Source organism: Ipomoea triloba, chromosome 1 (genome assembly GCF_003576645.1).
Source record: "Ipomoea triloba cultivar NCNSP0323 chromosome 1, ASM357664v1".
NCBI lineage: Eukaryota > Viridiplantae > Streptophyta > Magnoliopsida > Solanales > Convolvulaceae > Ipomoea > Ipomoea triloba.
This window is the reverse complement of record NC_044916.1, coordinates 35,503,019-35,515,819: the sequence shown is the minus strand read 5'-3', so window position 1 is coordinate 35,515,819 and position 12,801 is coordinate 35,503,019. Positions and strand designations below refer to the sequence as shown.

The 12,801-nt window shown below is 34.0% G+C and overlaps 1 protein-coding gene across 2 annotated transcripts; it reads left to right on the top strand.

Moving 5' to 3' along the window:
• Nucleotides 1-1,526: 1,526 nt before the first annotated feature.
• LOC116017790 (cyclin-D4-2-like) lies at nucleotides 1,527-4,700 on the top strand. Of its 2 annotated transcripts, none has more exons than XM_031258430.1 (6): nucleotides 1,527-2,235; nucleotides 2,711-2,797; nucleotides 3,132-3,230; nucleotides 3,354-3,558; nucleotides 3,658-3,782; nucleotides 3,901-4,700. In XM_031258430.1, the coding sequence occupies exons 1-6, from the start codon at nucleotides 1,918-1,920 to the stop codon at nucleotides 4,144-4,146; spliced, it is 1,080 nt and encodes a 359-aa protein (XP_031114290.1). In that variant the 5' UTR covers nucleotides 1,527-1,917; the 3' UTR covers nucleotides 4,147-4,700. The 2 variants fall into 2 exon arrangements, with proteins under 2 accessions (XP_031114290.1, XP_031114297.1); XM_031258437.1 differs by having other exon boundaries at nucleotides 1,529-2,235; nucleotides 3,922-4,700.
• Nucleotides 4,701-12,801: the final 8,101 nt, after the last annotated feature.

Genomic DNA, 12,801 nt, shown 5'->3' with positions numbered 1-12,801 from the left:
ATACCTTTAACGGACGTGTTATTATTATTCATGTTTAATGTTATTACTCCAAATACTTCAAAAAAAATGTTATTACTCTAAATAAACTAAAACATAATATTAATGTTAAATCATTCCCACTACAAATCTTATAGTATATTTGTTAATCATATGCTTTTATATGATAAATTGTCCAAACAAGCCTTCTATTATCAATATAGAAAAGTCAAAAATTGATAGTGTAGGTGATAAAGAAGGTCATGGAGATTGTGAAAAAAAATGGACTAATAACAATGAATTAGCACTGTATGAAAGACAGCACCATTTGCATTCAGCAACAAAATTTAAATTAAATTAGCAAAATAAAAATAAAAATAAAAAGAAGATCAACAAACGGCTGATATGGAAGTTAGACCACATAACAAGCATTTTAAAGAGATTTTTTTACACTACATATTTAATTCACAAAATATATTTAAAATAATACATATTTTTCCTTTTTGTATATAAAAAAATATTTTTATTTATAAATAAATTTTGGGTTTTGTTTTTGGAGTGGTGTAAAATATAAAATTACTTGTGATTTTTAATTTTAAAAAATTGATAATATTAGGTGCAAAAATGTTGCGAGGGGAAAATAGTAATTTTGTTTTTTGTTTGGGTTTAAAAAATAAGAAAATAAAAAAAAAGCCAAAAGCTCTCCATAATTGCGATTACTGGGTGGCTCAATGAAACGTCCCACTTACAATGTGTATTCAGATCCACGTGGCGCTACCCCAGGAAGAAGACAAATATTACAGCTTATTAGTCCTTCCAACTAATCAATTTACGCAATACCCCTTCTTCTTATTCTATTGCATCCATTTATGTGGATTAATAAATTATTTATACACATATTATATGTGTGTACTATAACATCATTAGAATGCTATTACCTACTATTTACCATCATTGTTTAAAATGACTAAATAGTAAAACATAATAATTAATTTTTTAATTTGGCTGATAATATTTATGGAGAGTTCTATTACATGTATAAATATATTTTAATTATATTCTTTTTTAGACACAGTGACTAATTATTAATGTTTAAATATTTTGAACAACACACCACGATACTATTAGTAAAACAAAATTCTGGGTGACATATTAAAATGTGCGCTTTGGACGAAACTCGCCTTGTGATTCTAGCTGACAAATGACTACAATGAGATAAACCAGTATATACCAATTGACTGCTTCTATGATAAATTAAATTTGAAATATTGTGATTATCAAGTCAGCTATCTGACTAACTTGGTTGCAGTTGCTCCTATGATAATATAATTATATGAAAGACAATAAATGTGTATTCTCGCAAAATAAAATAAAATAATTAACTAGAAGTAAAAAAAATAAATAAATAAATATTGAATAAAAGTATATAGAGGGGATACAGCTATTTGGCTACATGGCTACAATCCTATTCTGTCAATCTCTTAAATGCCGAAACCACCATCTCTCTCTCTTTCTCTGTCACTCACTATTTATTAACCTCTCTATTTTCATTTCTTCTACTCTTCTCTTCTCCCCTCTTCTCTATATATATATATTTCTCCCTCCATTCTCTACCCTAACTCCAATATATTTATATATATATATATATATACAACCCTCATTCCTCCCTTCTCTCCAAGCCGCTGGCCCTGTTCTTCACTCTCCTTCTCCATCTCTGAGTGCCCAAAACAGACAACTTTATATCCATTGATACACACAGAGTGGAAATGGATAGCAGAACTGCTTCATCTTCTTGAATCTCTGCATTGAGCTTATGTGTATCCTTGCCAATCAGTGTTGAGATGCCCCATTAGAGCTTTTATAGTTTTAAACACATAAATATCAATTGTGTGGCTGTGGGCTATATAAAGATTGTATTTTTAAGGCACTACTACTGCTGCGATGGCGCCTAGCTTCGACTGTGCGATTTCGACCCTTTTCTGCGCAGAGGATAACGATAGCTTGTTCTATGACGAGAGCGACGAGGTGGGATACGCGTGCGTGGAGGTGTTTGAGGATCATTGGGATCATAGGAGTGATCGAAACAGTGAACACCAAAGGGCGAGTTTGACTGACCTGCCGGTCCAGAGCGAGGAGTGTTTGGCTCTGATGATTCGGAGGGAGAGCGAACTCTTGCCTGCATGCGATTATTCGAAGAGATTGAGGAATGGGGAGCTGGATATCGCGGCTAGAGACGAGGTTCTTGATTGGATTACAAAGGTTTGTTTCATCGATTCATAGGAAAACAAGAAAATTTTTTCATATTCCGACAGTTTTCCTATATTGGTGGGATTCGAACCCGGAGTTCGATCTTAGTTCTTAACAGTGATTCAGATTTAGATTATGTTAAATGATCGGAAATGATAATGGTTCACTAAATCACTAGCCTTAAAATCAGTGATTAATATGGATTAAGACTTTTTGGGTGGTTTTGATGCTTTTCCCCTTTTTGGGTTTGTGAAGTCCTATGGGGTTGATAACACATTCATGGTAAAAAGATGAAATGGGTTAGGTGGGATGCTTTTGTTTTTATGTATTCTTTTTACTATACACATAACTGTGTGTAATTGGATTTACATTAAATCACTGTTTGTTCTGTTCCATTACTTTCTTGCTACAGTCTGATTATTGATTACTTGCCTTTTGCGGCTAATCTAATTATTGATCTTGTGGTGATGGTGTCTTGGCATTACAGGTTCATGCACATTTCAATTTTGGACCACTCTGTGCATATTTGGCTGTGAATTACCTTGATAGGTTCCTCTCTGCATATGAATTACCTGTAAGTTAATCATTCTCAAAAGCTTATCTTTTGGCCTCTTCTTGGTTTGTGCCCGTCAGCTATGGTTAACCTAGTCCGGTTTAGTACCTTATGGTCCTTTGCCTGTTGGGGTCACGGGGTTTACCTTATTTACCTCGTGTACACTCTCGGTTAGGGGCTGAGTCATAAGGCGGGGTTTACCTTGTTTACCTCGTGTACACCCTCGGGTAGGGACTGAGTCATAAGGCGGGATTTGCCTGGTGTACACCCTCGGGTAGGGGATACAGGTTTGCTAGTTTATGTGTTTTTACTTCAGTAAGATCACACTGTTAATGGCATTTACCTTGTTTTACAGAAGGGAAAGAGCTGGATGATGCAGTTGTTGGCTGTAGCTTGTTTGTCCTTGGCAGCCAAAATGGAGGAGACTGAAGTCCCACTCTGTTTGGATTTGCAGGTGAATATTTTGTAGGAAATTTTCAAGACACAGCTAAAATGATTGTCGGTTTTTAAAAATTGAATTTTTGTTTTCCTAATGTTGGAATCTTGCTGTTAAATTTACGATGATTGTTGTTCTCAGGTGGGGGATGCGAGATTTGTATTTGAAGCTAGAACCATTCAAAGAATGGAGCTTCTTGTGTTGAGCACGCTGAAATGGAGAATGCAAGCAGTCACGCCATTCTCATTCATTGACTATTTCCTTACGAAGATAAATGGCGGTGATCAAATCGCTTCGAGTTCTTCAATCATGAAATGCATAGAGCTCATTCTAAGCACGCTTCAAGGTAAATTTGTTAATATGCATGTATGGTCATAAATCGACTTTGTATCTACCATGCCTTACACTTACTAATTAGCGAGGGATTAATGAAAATTAATTGCAGGGACTCATTTCTTAGAATTCAGGCCTTCTGAGATTGCAGCAGCTGTGGCAATCTTTATTGCAGTTGAAACCGAGGTGCTAGACAGTGAAAAAGCAATATCCCTTATGCTGCATTATGTACAAAAGGTAAATACGGTGGCCCAAAAGACCAAAGGACGACATAATTGATTGCTTAACTTTCTGTGCTATCATTTTCACCTTGATTAAGTTTACGTTTTTACCAAAATTTACTAACATTTAGTAGCTATGCTTGTGTAATTTTCAGGATAGAGTGATCAGATGCGTAGAGTTAATGCAAGAACTCTCTTTGCCAAGCGGTTTTCTTATGGCTCCAAGAACTTCACTCCCATCTACACCCCATAGCCCAATCGGGGTTCTTGATGCTGCCTGCTTGAGCTATAAAACCGATGATTCAGGGGCTAGTTCTTCCAACAACAGTCCTGTCGTGAAGAGGAGAAAGCTGAGCCACCCGTACCTAATGGATCACTAGGCATAACCGCGTCCATGGAGCTGCACTTTCTTACTAAAATCAAGCCAGTTGATTTGGTTGGCGTTTTCGTATCAGAATGTGCAGCCCCAAACTCTTTCTGAAATGAACGACGGGCAATCAAGATAGTGAATCTAAGCGTAGCGAAACGGATTGTTCCTTGTTGGTTCCGTGGCGGTTGGATGATTGATGGATGATCTGAGCAAGAAGTGTCATGGTGAGAAGTTGCTGGCTGGCTGGCTGTTAAATATTAGACTTCTTAACAGCTGTAGAAGGTGAAAATTTTAAGAAAAAGTAGGAGAAACATGGTTTTTTTTGTTTGTTTTTGGGTTCTGTCTTGCTTTGAGTATTCATAGATAAGGTTGTTTGAGGTTTGAGGTTTATTTGTTCTTTGTGAAAAATTTATTCATTCAAAAAAAAAAGAAGAAGCAGAAACAGAGAGAAAAAAGAGAGAAAGGGAAGCTATTGAGGATTTGTTACCTCATATCAGAGTTGTGATTATTACAAACTTCTGTCTTGTGTATAAAATTTTGGGTTGTGAAGTTTTCTCATCTTAAGATACAGAATTCAATTTTTTTTCTCATTTTTTGATGATTTTTTTTTTAGTGACTAAGAAACTCCCCATCAGTGTTAATTGGTTGAATCTGGCACTGTGAGGATCATGAAATAAACTAATTTAGGTTGCTTATAGTTGACTGGTTTAAATCAAGAAGGTTAGCTTCGAACATCTGAGATGATGTAAATCATGGTAACTTAGTTGAACACAGATGTAGACATTTGCTTACTACTCACACACTGTCGCTGGTGAAACTCGATTCTTGGTCCTTCTTTTCAAGTTTCACTCCTGTGACAAACTGAGCTGTTTATGTGAGTAAAATTACTAATTTAATATTTAACTGAGCTGTCTATACGAGTAAAATTACTAATTCAATTTTTAACGGAAGCAATCTATTGATATTCTTTATTTTATATTGAGGTAAGATGAGATATAGTAGTATCCACCTGTGTGTGGAGCACATGTGAAGATGCATAGTTTGACTGATTGTCTGGTTGGACTAAGGGGTTTAATAAACAAGAAGAAGAGGCAACAGCCTTCCCTCTGCCACCAACCTGACTTACATTGGACCCTTTTGTGAATGCAATGCGCCTGCAACTCTTGCCTAACTAAACCTTTACCAATTTAATAACATCAACTGAAAACTACTTATTTTCCCATTTCTTAATTCTTATTCCCCTTATTCATTTTTTTTCACAGTTTAGTACTTTCAGTGGGTCAGTAAAACATATCCTAATTAAACGATTGCATTCTAACGAAAATATTACCCTTACTTCTAAATTCTACTCTCAACATTTACTCTCTCTTATAAAATTTTGATGTTTGACATTTTCATTGGGACCCACAAGATAAAGATAACCAAAGGAAATATAAATAGGGAGTACATGTAGTAGAACTCACATTCTAATATTAAGGATTGACTTCACATGTTCCTGTCGAGCCAATACCGTCTCACTGAGACTCGATCTCATGACCTCTCATATAGGAAAATCACTACATGTCATCTGAGTATAATGCGCTTGGCTAACGAGATAAATTTTTACTTTGATGGTATTTGGTTCACAAAATAAATTGAAAATGAAATAGTGTTGGAATAAATCTATTATGTTGGTTGGTTCTTTTTTTTTTTTTTGGCTAAATGTCACATTTAAGTATTGTTTTGTAATCTGTAATTTTTAAAAAGTGATAATTAGAAAATCCACTAATAAAAGGATACCATATGAGACGAAAATTTGCAACATTTGCCACTAATTAACCGTGACGTGGTAAATTAGGCGGCAATGCCTTGATTCCGTTATAGGTTTTGAAAGTAGAGTTGAGAATTGAACGGGACCCGACCGGCTTGTATAGTTTTGTTTGTCTGCCGATTTTGGTGTAATTTAGATTTGGACGAAGATTTCAATGGGACGCTATTTTTGACCTCATTCATATTCTCAAATCCGTTGCTAAATTAAAGGCTTTCACTACCTGTTCATGGAAATCCATTTTTGACATTCAATTCACTGTTGAATAATAACGTTGCAGAAAATGACACCAAATTTCTTCAAATCATATTCAAGAAAATCTAATATATCCCTAGTGAGGGAGTAATATTCTGCTATAGATGTGCTTAGTGATTGGATGGGAGTGGAAGAAAAGAAAACAATGATCGTCTTAAACACTGATATATAGTCAATTGTTGCCATAAGTCTAAACCCTAAATTTCAGAATCCTCACCACTTCTGCTATGAAGACTGATAGAAGAAGTAAATTGTGAGATGTGTCTCAAGTAATCTACATGTCTCAAATATCTGTACACTAGTGCAAACAACAAGACAAAATTTATATCTCCCTTTTTTGGTCCACGGTAAGATTTGTAAAACAAAACTTATGAACTTATTTTAGATTGGTTGATCATTTAAACTATGCAGATAATCAATTATTGTCATAGAAAACTTGTAAGCAAGTTTGTATGGCAACTTTAGATTTGATAAGGGGGCTAAAGATGAGAATCATGGCAACAGCATCCTTAGCTTGTACTTTATCCATGTATACTACTATACCTTTAGTAGTAACAGATACTGATGAAAGACAAACAAATAGATATTCTTGAATTTACAAAATGCCCATGCCCCCCAACCCCCAACCCACCAAAAATGATATTTCAGATTGTTCAGTCTCGTATAGTCGTTCACTGTATTACAACTAATAATTTGATTGGTTTTTTTTTTTTCCTACATATTTTGTGTGCGTCTATACATTGCAAAATTAAATGAGAAGAGGATTCTAAGGTAAAAAGTGACAACATATTTTAGCCGTCCATCATGATTTATCAATGGTTAATGATTTTTTTAAAAAATAATAATAAAAGACACAGGGTCAATTTTATAATTATTAAAAACTTTTAAAAGCGATGTTTATTTTATAATTATTACAAATTTGAAAGGTTTAATGTCACTAATTTCTTTAAGCATTTTAGAAAGAAAAAAATACGAAAGTATCCCTAAAAGTGGGTGTATGTAAAAAATAAATAAATAAATAAATAAAAATCTATAGACTTAGTTTTCACCAAAATCAAACGGAAATATAAGGCGTTGTTGAGTTTAGTTGCAGTCTGGCTGGCAGGTTGCGAAGACCATATTATTGCAAACTGATATGAGGAAGTTGTAATAGTAGTAAATGCTCCCTCAAATAAATATTTCTCTTTTTCTTTTCCAGTCAATAAATCTTAAATGCCTCTTCATTTCTTGAATTTATGTTCAATAAATCTTCAAAGTCAATAGTGTTGGGTAAAGCTTTTGATGGTCAGTCTAACATCACGTTACTTTGTGGAGTGACTATGAGAGGATTCGCGAAACGGGTTAGGTCAATATGAAAATATAATATTTATACTGCAAAATAAAGTATTTATTACTTATAAGGAAAATTATAATAGTTTTGAAGAAAATGTAATACTTTAAAATTAAAATGTAAATGTATTACATTTTCACTTTATAAGTAACAAACACTTTAATCCTAATCAATATTACATTTTCTAGTATAAATATTAAATTTTCATCTTGACCCGATCTATCCGAGAGTTTGCCTTGTGATCATAACCGACAAAAGACCACAACAAGATAAACCAACTTTAGTTATTCATAGTTGACCGGCTCAAATAAAAAGTACTAATAAGACTTCCATTACGAGTCAAAAATTATAAACTATAATTTTGACATAGTGATAAATATTTGCTTCGATATTAACATAGGCACAAGGATTTTTTACCAAAAGCTTCGATTTTACAAGTGTCATATCCAACACTGTGTTTGACTTAGTGATAAATGTATAACCCTATCAAAAAAAAAAGTGTTGATTTGGGATATTCATTAAAGTCTTATACCTAGTATTAGTTCATTTCCAATTCTAGGAAACATTGTTTGTTAGAAGAAAAAGAACCCTACGAAGAATAAAGAACGACAGAAACACACACCCATCAAAAACTATAATTAAATACTACTAAAAAAACACATATTTTTCGAGAAAAACTAAATTAATAATAATATAATATTAAAAAAATGTGGCGTCCCATATATGTCCCATGAATCAAAGCTCTGGGAATGATGGTGAATGTTGAAAATTAATGTTGTCACGGAAATAGAGTGCAGCATTGAGAGTTGAGAAACCAACTGAACCAGCTATGGTTTGATGATCTTTCACTTCCAATCAATGCATATGGTCCCATCCAAAAAATCCCAAATAAAAAAAATAAAAACATAAAAAATGGTAATTTTTTTTCTTTCTTTTGTTCAGTCCATCTGTTCATCCACTATGATGCAGAGGAGCGCCTTGAGAAATTGAGAGCAATAGTCAGTGGGATAATAAAAGATGAAAGATGTAGGTCAGTAGGGTTCAATCAAATGCCCACTTAATCTTTTGTCCATTCTTTTCCATCATAATAATATATGGACCTGGACAATTTTAATTTTTAAAAATCACAAAAATTCAATTTTTTTTTTTAATATATGGCGAGTTGAGCTGTGTTGATAGTAGAAGTTAGGGGTTTGAGTCTAACCCGCAGAGTCCAACTCATAACTGCTCATCAAAATGCTTAAAATTGTATGGAATAATTGATGTTTGGTGTGTAAAGAATTGGCTAGCCTAAGCAGCAGGGTTAGGTTGGAGCAACTTTTAGTACAACCTTTGACAGAAAATCCACTTTGGTGAATGGCATATCTTTTTAGCATTACCTAAAACTGAAAGGTGTGGGTTCAAAGTCTTCAATGTTTTGGTATGGAGAAAGCATGAGGTTAAAGGGAAGAAGGTAGATATTGGGCCAACCCAATCTAGTTGATCAGACAATTTATTATCAGCATCTCTAATTCAATTGGTCAGATAGTCAGTTTAGTTATCATAAGTTTCTAAGTTAACTTTATGTGAGAGTTGCTTATTAGTCTTTTTGATTCAACCAGACTTTACTCAGAGTATACATTCAGATAGTGATTACGGCCTTTCACGTAGATAAAAGTAGATAGATGCCCACATTTTGAATTTTTTAGCTAGCTAGGCCAAGAAAAAATAAATATTTTTTGGGAGGTTAATTAATTAATTAATTAATTGGTTGTCTTTATGTCTTTTCCCCACATTTTAAGAGACACATTAAGTCCATATAGGTCAGGTGGTGATGATAATGGAGGGGGATTGTATGCCCTAGCTATCAGAAGTTGAATGATTGAGTTGAAAGAGCAGCATTCATGGCAGCCCGTGGGCAGCATGGTAATTGCCATGGCATGGCCTCCCACAGATGAATACATTATTCACACCACTCATCCATATCCATCAATCACTTGATACTTCTATTTCATTTCAACTATATATTACATTGCCAATTTGATTATATAATTGTTGTTTTATATATTTTATTTCAATGTGTCTTTATGTGTATAAATTGGTTTCTTTTAATGAGTCAAGCAATGTGATTTTTTTTTGAGTAGACAATACAAAATTAAATGACATAATAAATCTAGGATTATCGACTTACAAGCAATTAAGGAATTAATCTCAAGTTTAAAGACGGAAAAACAAGAATAGATCATGAAACTAGTAAATCGTCCCTTTGAACTAAAATATCAAATCTCTTTAAGCCAAAGTCGGTCGATTGTTGTACCATCGACTGAAACTGTAATGAAACAAAATGAAATTTCAATCATAATGAAATGAAATTACAATGTATATAAAATGAAACTAAATATATTAAACAAACGGAACTAATTATGTGAAACGGATGCCGTTTCTATTCATTAAAAGAAACGATGCCCGTTTTGGATCATGGTCCACATTAAAATTTGCCAAAGTCGGTAACCCCTTTTTGTTTTTGTTGCTCCACTAGCCCACATGTCACTCCTTTTGGGCTTACTCATATTCTAGGCTTGTGATCCATGTTTCATTGGATACATTCTATTTCAACTACAATTTTCATGATGAGGATAAATAAATAGCAAATGGTTATTGATTTATTATTATGATAACAAAAGAAACTTGCAATCACTAATCTCTGTGTTTGTATACAAACGATATGATTATGTTACATCATGGGAACGAGATTGAGTTCACAATCTATCAAAGTCCAACAATACCCATCCATCACAAGTACAAATGAAAAAAAAAAAAAAAAAAAAAAAACTCTTATAAATGGGCTATGTTTTTTGAGGGATTTTCAGTAGGCCCCAAAAGAATGTCTACTTCTATTTATACATTAAGAACAGGTCCAATAACATTTCACAGTTTTAGTGATCCAATGTAAGTTGGAAATGTTTCCTTTTTGGGCCCAAAAGTAGAAACCGTAAGTTGACAACAAATTCTTGAAAAGTCAGAATCAATTTCATTTTTGGTTGTAAATTTATATATGTTATAGTTCATTTTTAGTTATTCTTTTTTAGAATATTCTTATTTGATCATAGTATTATAAAGGTATGATTAATTTTAGTCTCTGTCAACAAAATCGTTGAAATGTTGTGATATATGACAACATTTTGATACTCCATATTTTTTTTATATATATAAAGTGGATTGACTCGACATATCTTTTATGCACAAAATTATTTTTAAGTGGAAATAATTTTGGGTAGGCACCAATGTTTGACAACCAATTCAGGCATATAAATATTTAAATTAAGACCTTTTTTTTTCCATTTGATCTCATTTTTTTATTAGGATAGAGGAGGTGACAAGTTCACGAGATTGAAATGTGATCCTTTGAAAAAGGATAGTATATCCTCATCACGGGGTCTAAGACCATGCCATAGTACAGAATAGGATAGGATATGGTCCAGTCCAAGGCAAGGCAAGGCAATATATAGATATAGCATAGCAGCAAGAAAAGGCCAAATAGTACGTGTTTGTATAGGCAACATCATTCTTGCGATTGTTGCACTGAAAAGGTTTGACGTTTGGCAGCAGAAATCCCCACTCCAACCTAGCTTTGGGCGGGATAAATTAACACAGATATACATGTTACTCTTTGTTCTACGCATAAATATAATATAATGCGCACACGCTGCTATTCATCAGTATTCACCCATTGCTATCATACGACATTAAAGACGCTACCTTTTGAGGTTATCCATGGCGGGCGTGCGCGTGAAACTCCATCAGATCGTACCACAATACTGTCTGTCGTCTCAACACCACAAGCAAGGTTGACCTTCAATTCTTGCATGGGGAATCTCGCTTAGCTTTCCATGCATACTCTCTGATATTCATTTACTCCTTTGCCCTCCCACTTTTTCATCTTCTAAAAATTTAAAAAAATAAAATAAAATTAGTTGAGTCTAATAGCTCGAGCTTAAAAAATTGATAAATCTAACAACTTGATAGGATTAGTTCGAAATTGAATGGTGTGACGCAATTTAAATTATTAGTTATAAGGTGAGAGTGAAAAACATAATGGGGAGAAATGGGAATAAGTGAAGTTGAAGGGGGGAGAGAAGAAATAAAGGTGTCGTGAAATCTCCGGAAAAAGGAAAGCAAAAGTTGAAAACTGCAGTTAAAACACGCGAATGACGGCGACCCAGTTCCGCAATAGCCGCAGCTGGTGGACCCCACAGGAGTTCACAATTCTCGGCGGCGCGTGTGACCCTTTACTGCGAATTTCCCTGCCCGCGTATCCACCCAAGATTTTGCTCCAACTCGCGTGCCTTCCACAATTAATTTATCCTTTGACCCTCTCTCCCCCCATATTTTACTGTTTACACCCCCACCAAAAATTTAAAAAAAAAATTGAAAAAAAGGAGTTACCGTTTCCGATTATTTAGTTGTTGGGTTTGCCAATGTGAATGGCTAAGTAGAAAACTAGAAATGTGTTATAGAGCCGAAGCGTGTCGATATTTGGTGCGGCCCAACGGGGAATGATAATTGATAAACACCAAACAGTAAAATCAACACCCTCTTTCCACGCTCATTATTGTCTTTCTTCTTTTTCTCGTTTTTGTCATCGACGCGTGCCTAACCCCCTTCCCCTTCCCCCACCCCCTCTCCCTCCACGTGTTTATGCATTTTGCATAAATTTAAAGACATTAATTTGTTGTCAAAGAATTTGTGGTCGAGTAGCGTAATTCTGAATATTAAATTAACTCGTTAATCCTCAGTAAGTTGAACTTAATCCTGAATGTTAAATTGGGTACATTTCTTACTTATTGAGTAGGTTATAGGCTTATAGCAACATTTAAAACATAAGGATAATTGTGGCTTATGGTTATTTTCATGAGAGATGAATATTTTTTTTTCTAAGAAAAGACAATATAGTAATTACATTAATTTTCTTATCACGTTCTATTTTTTCAACTCTAACCTACTAATTTTGTTATATATCGACGTTAGTTTATCAATTTCAGACTAGACCGAGATCTCTATGTTTGCTCGCTTGTGTTGTTTTTTTTTTTTTTTTGTTTCTTTTTTTTTTTGGGCGATACATAATCCGCAATTAATTAACGCATATTAATGAGGCCATTATATATGGAGGCCAAGGCAAGGTCGGATGGCACCACAACNTTTTTTTTTTTTTTTTTTTTTGTTTCTTTTTTTTTTTGGGCGATACATAATCCGCAATTAATTAACGCATATTAATGAGGCCATTATATATGGAG

Excerpts from the sequence above, each read along its gene's own strand:
- LOC116017790 (XM_031258430.1), top strand. The coding sequence starts at position 1,918 with ATGGCGCCTAGCTTCGACTGTGCGATTTCGACCCTTTTCTGCGCAGAG. Across the intron at positions 2,236-2,710 it reads TTCTTGATTGGATTACAAAG|GTTCATGCACATTTCAATTT; the intron begins GTTTGTTTCATC and ends TTGGCATTACAG. Across the intron at positions 3,559-3,657 it reads CATTCTAAGCACGCTTCAAG|GGACTCATTTCTTAGAATTC; the intron begins GTAAATTTGTTA and ends AATTAATTGCAG.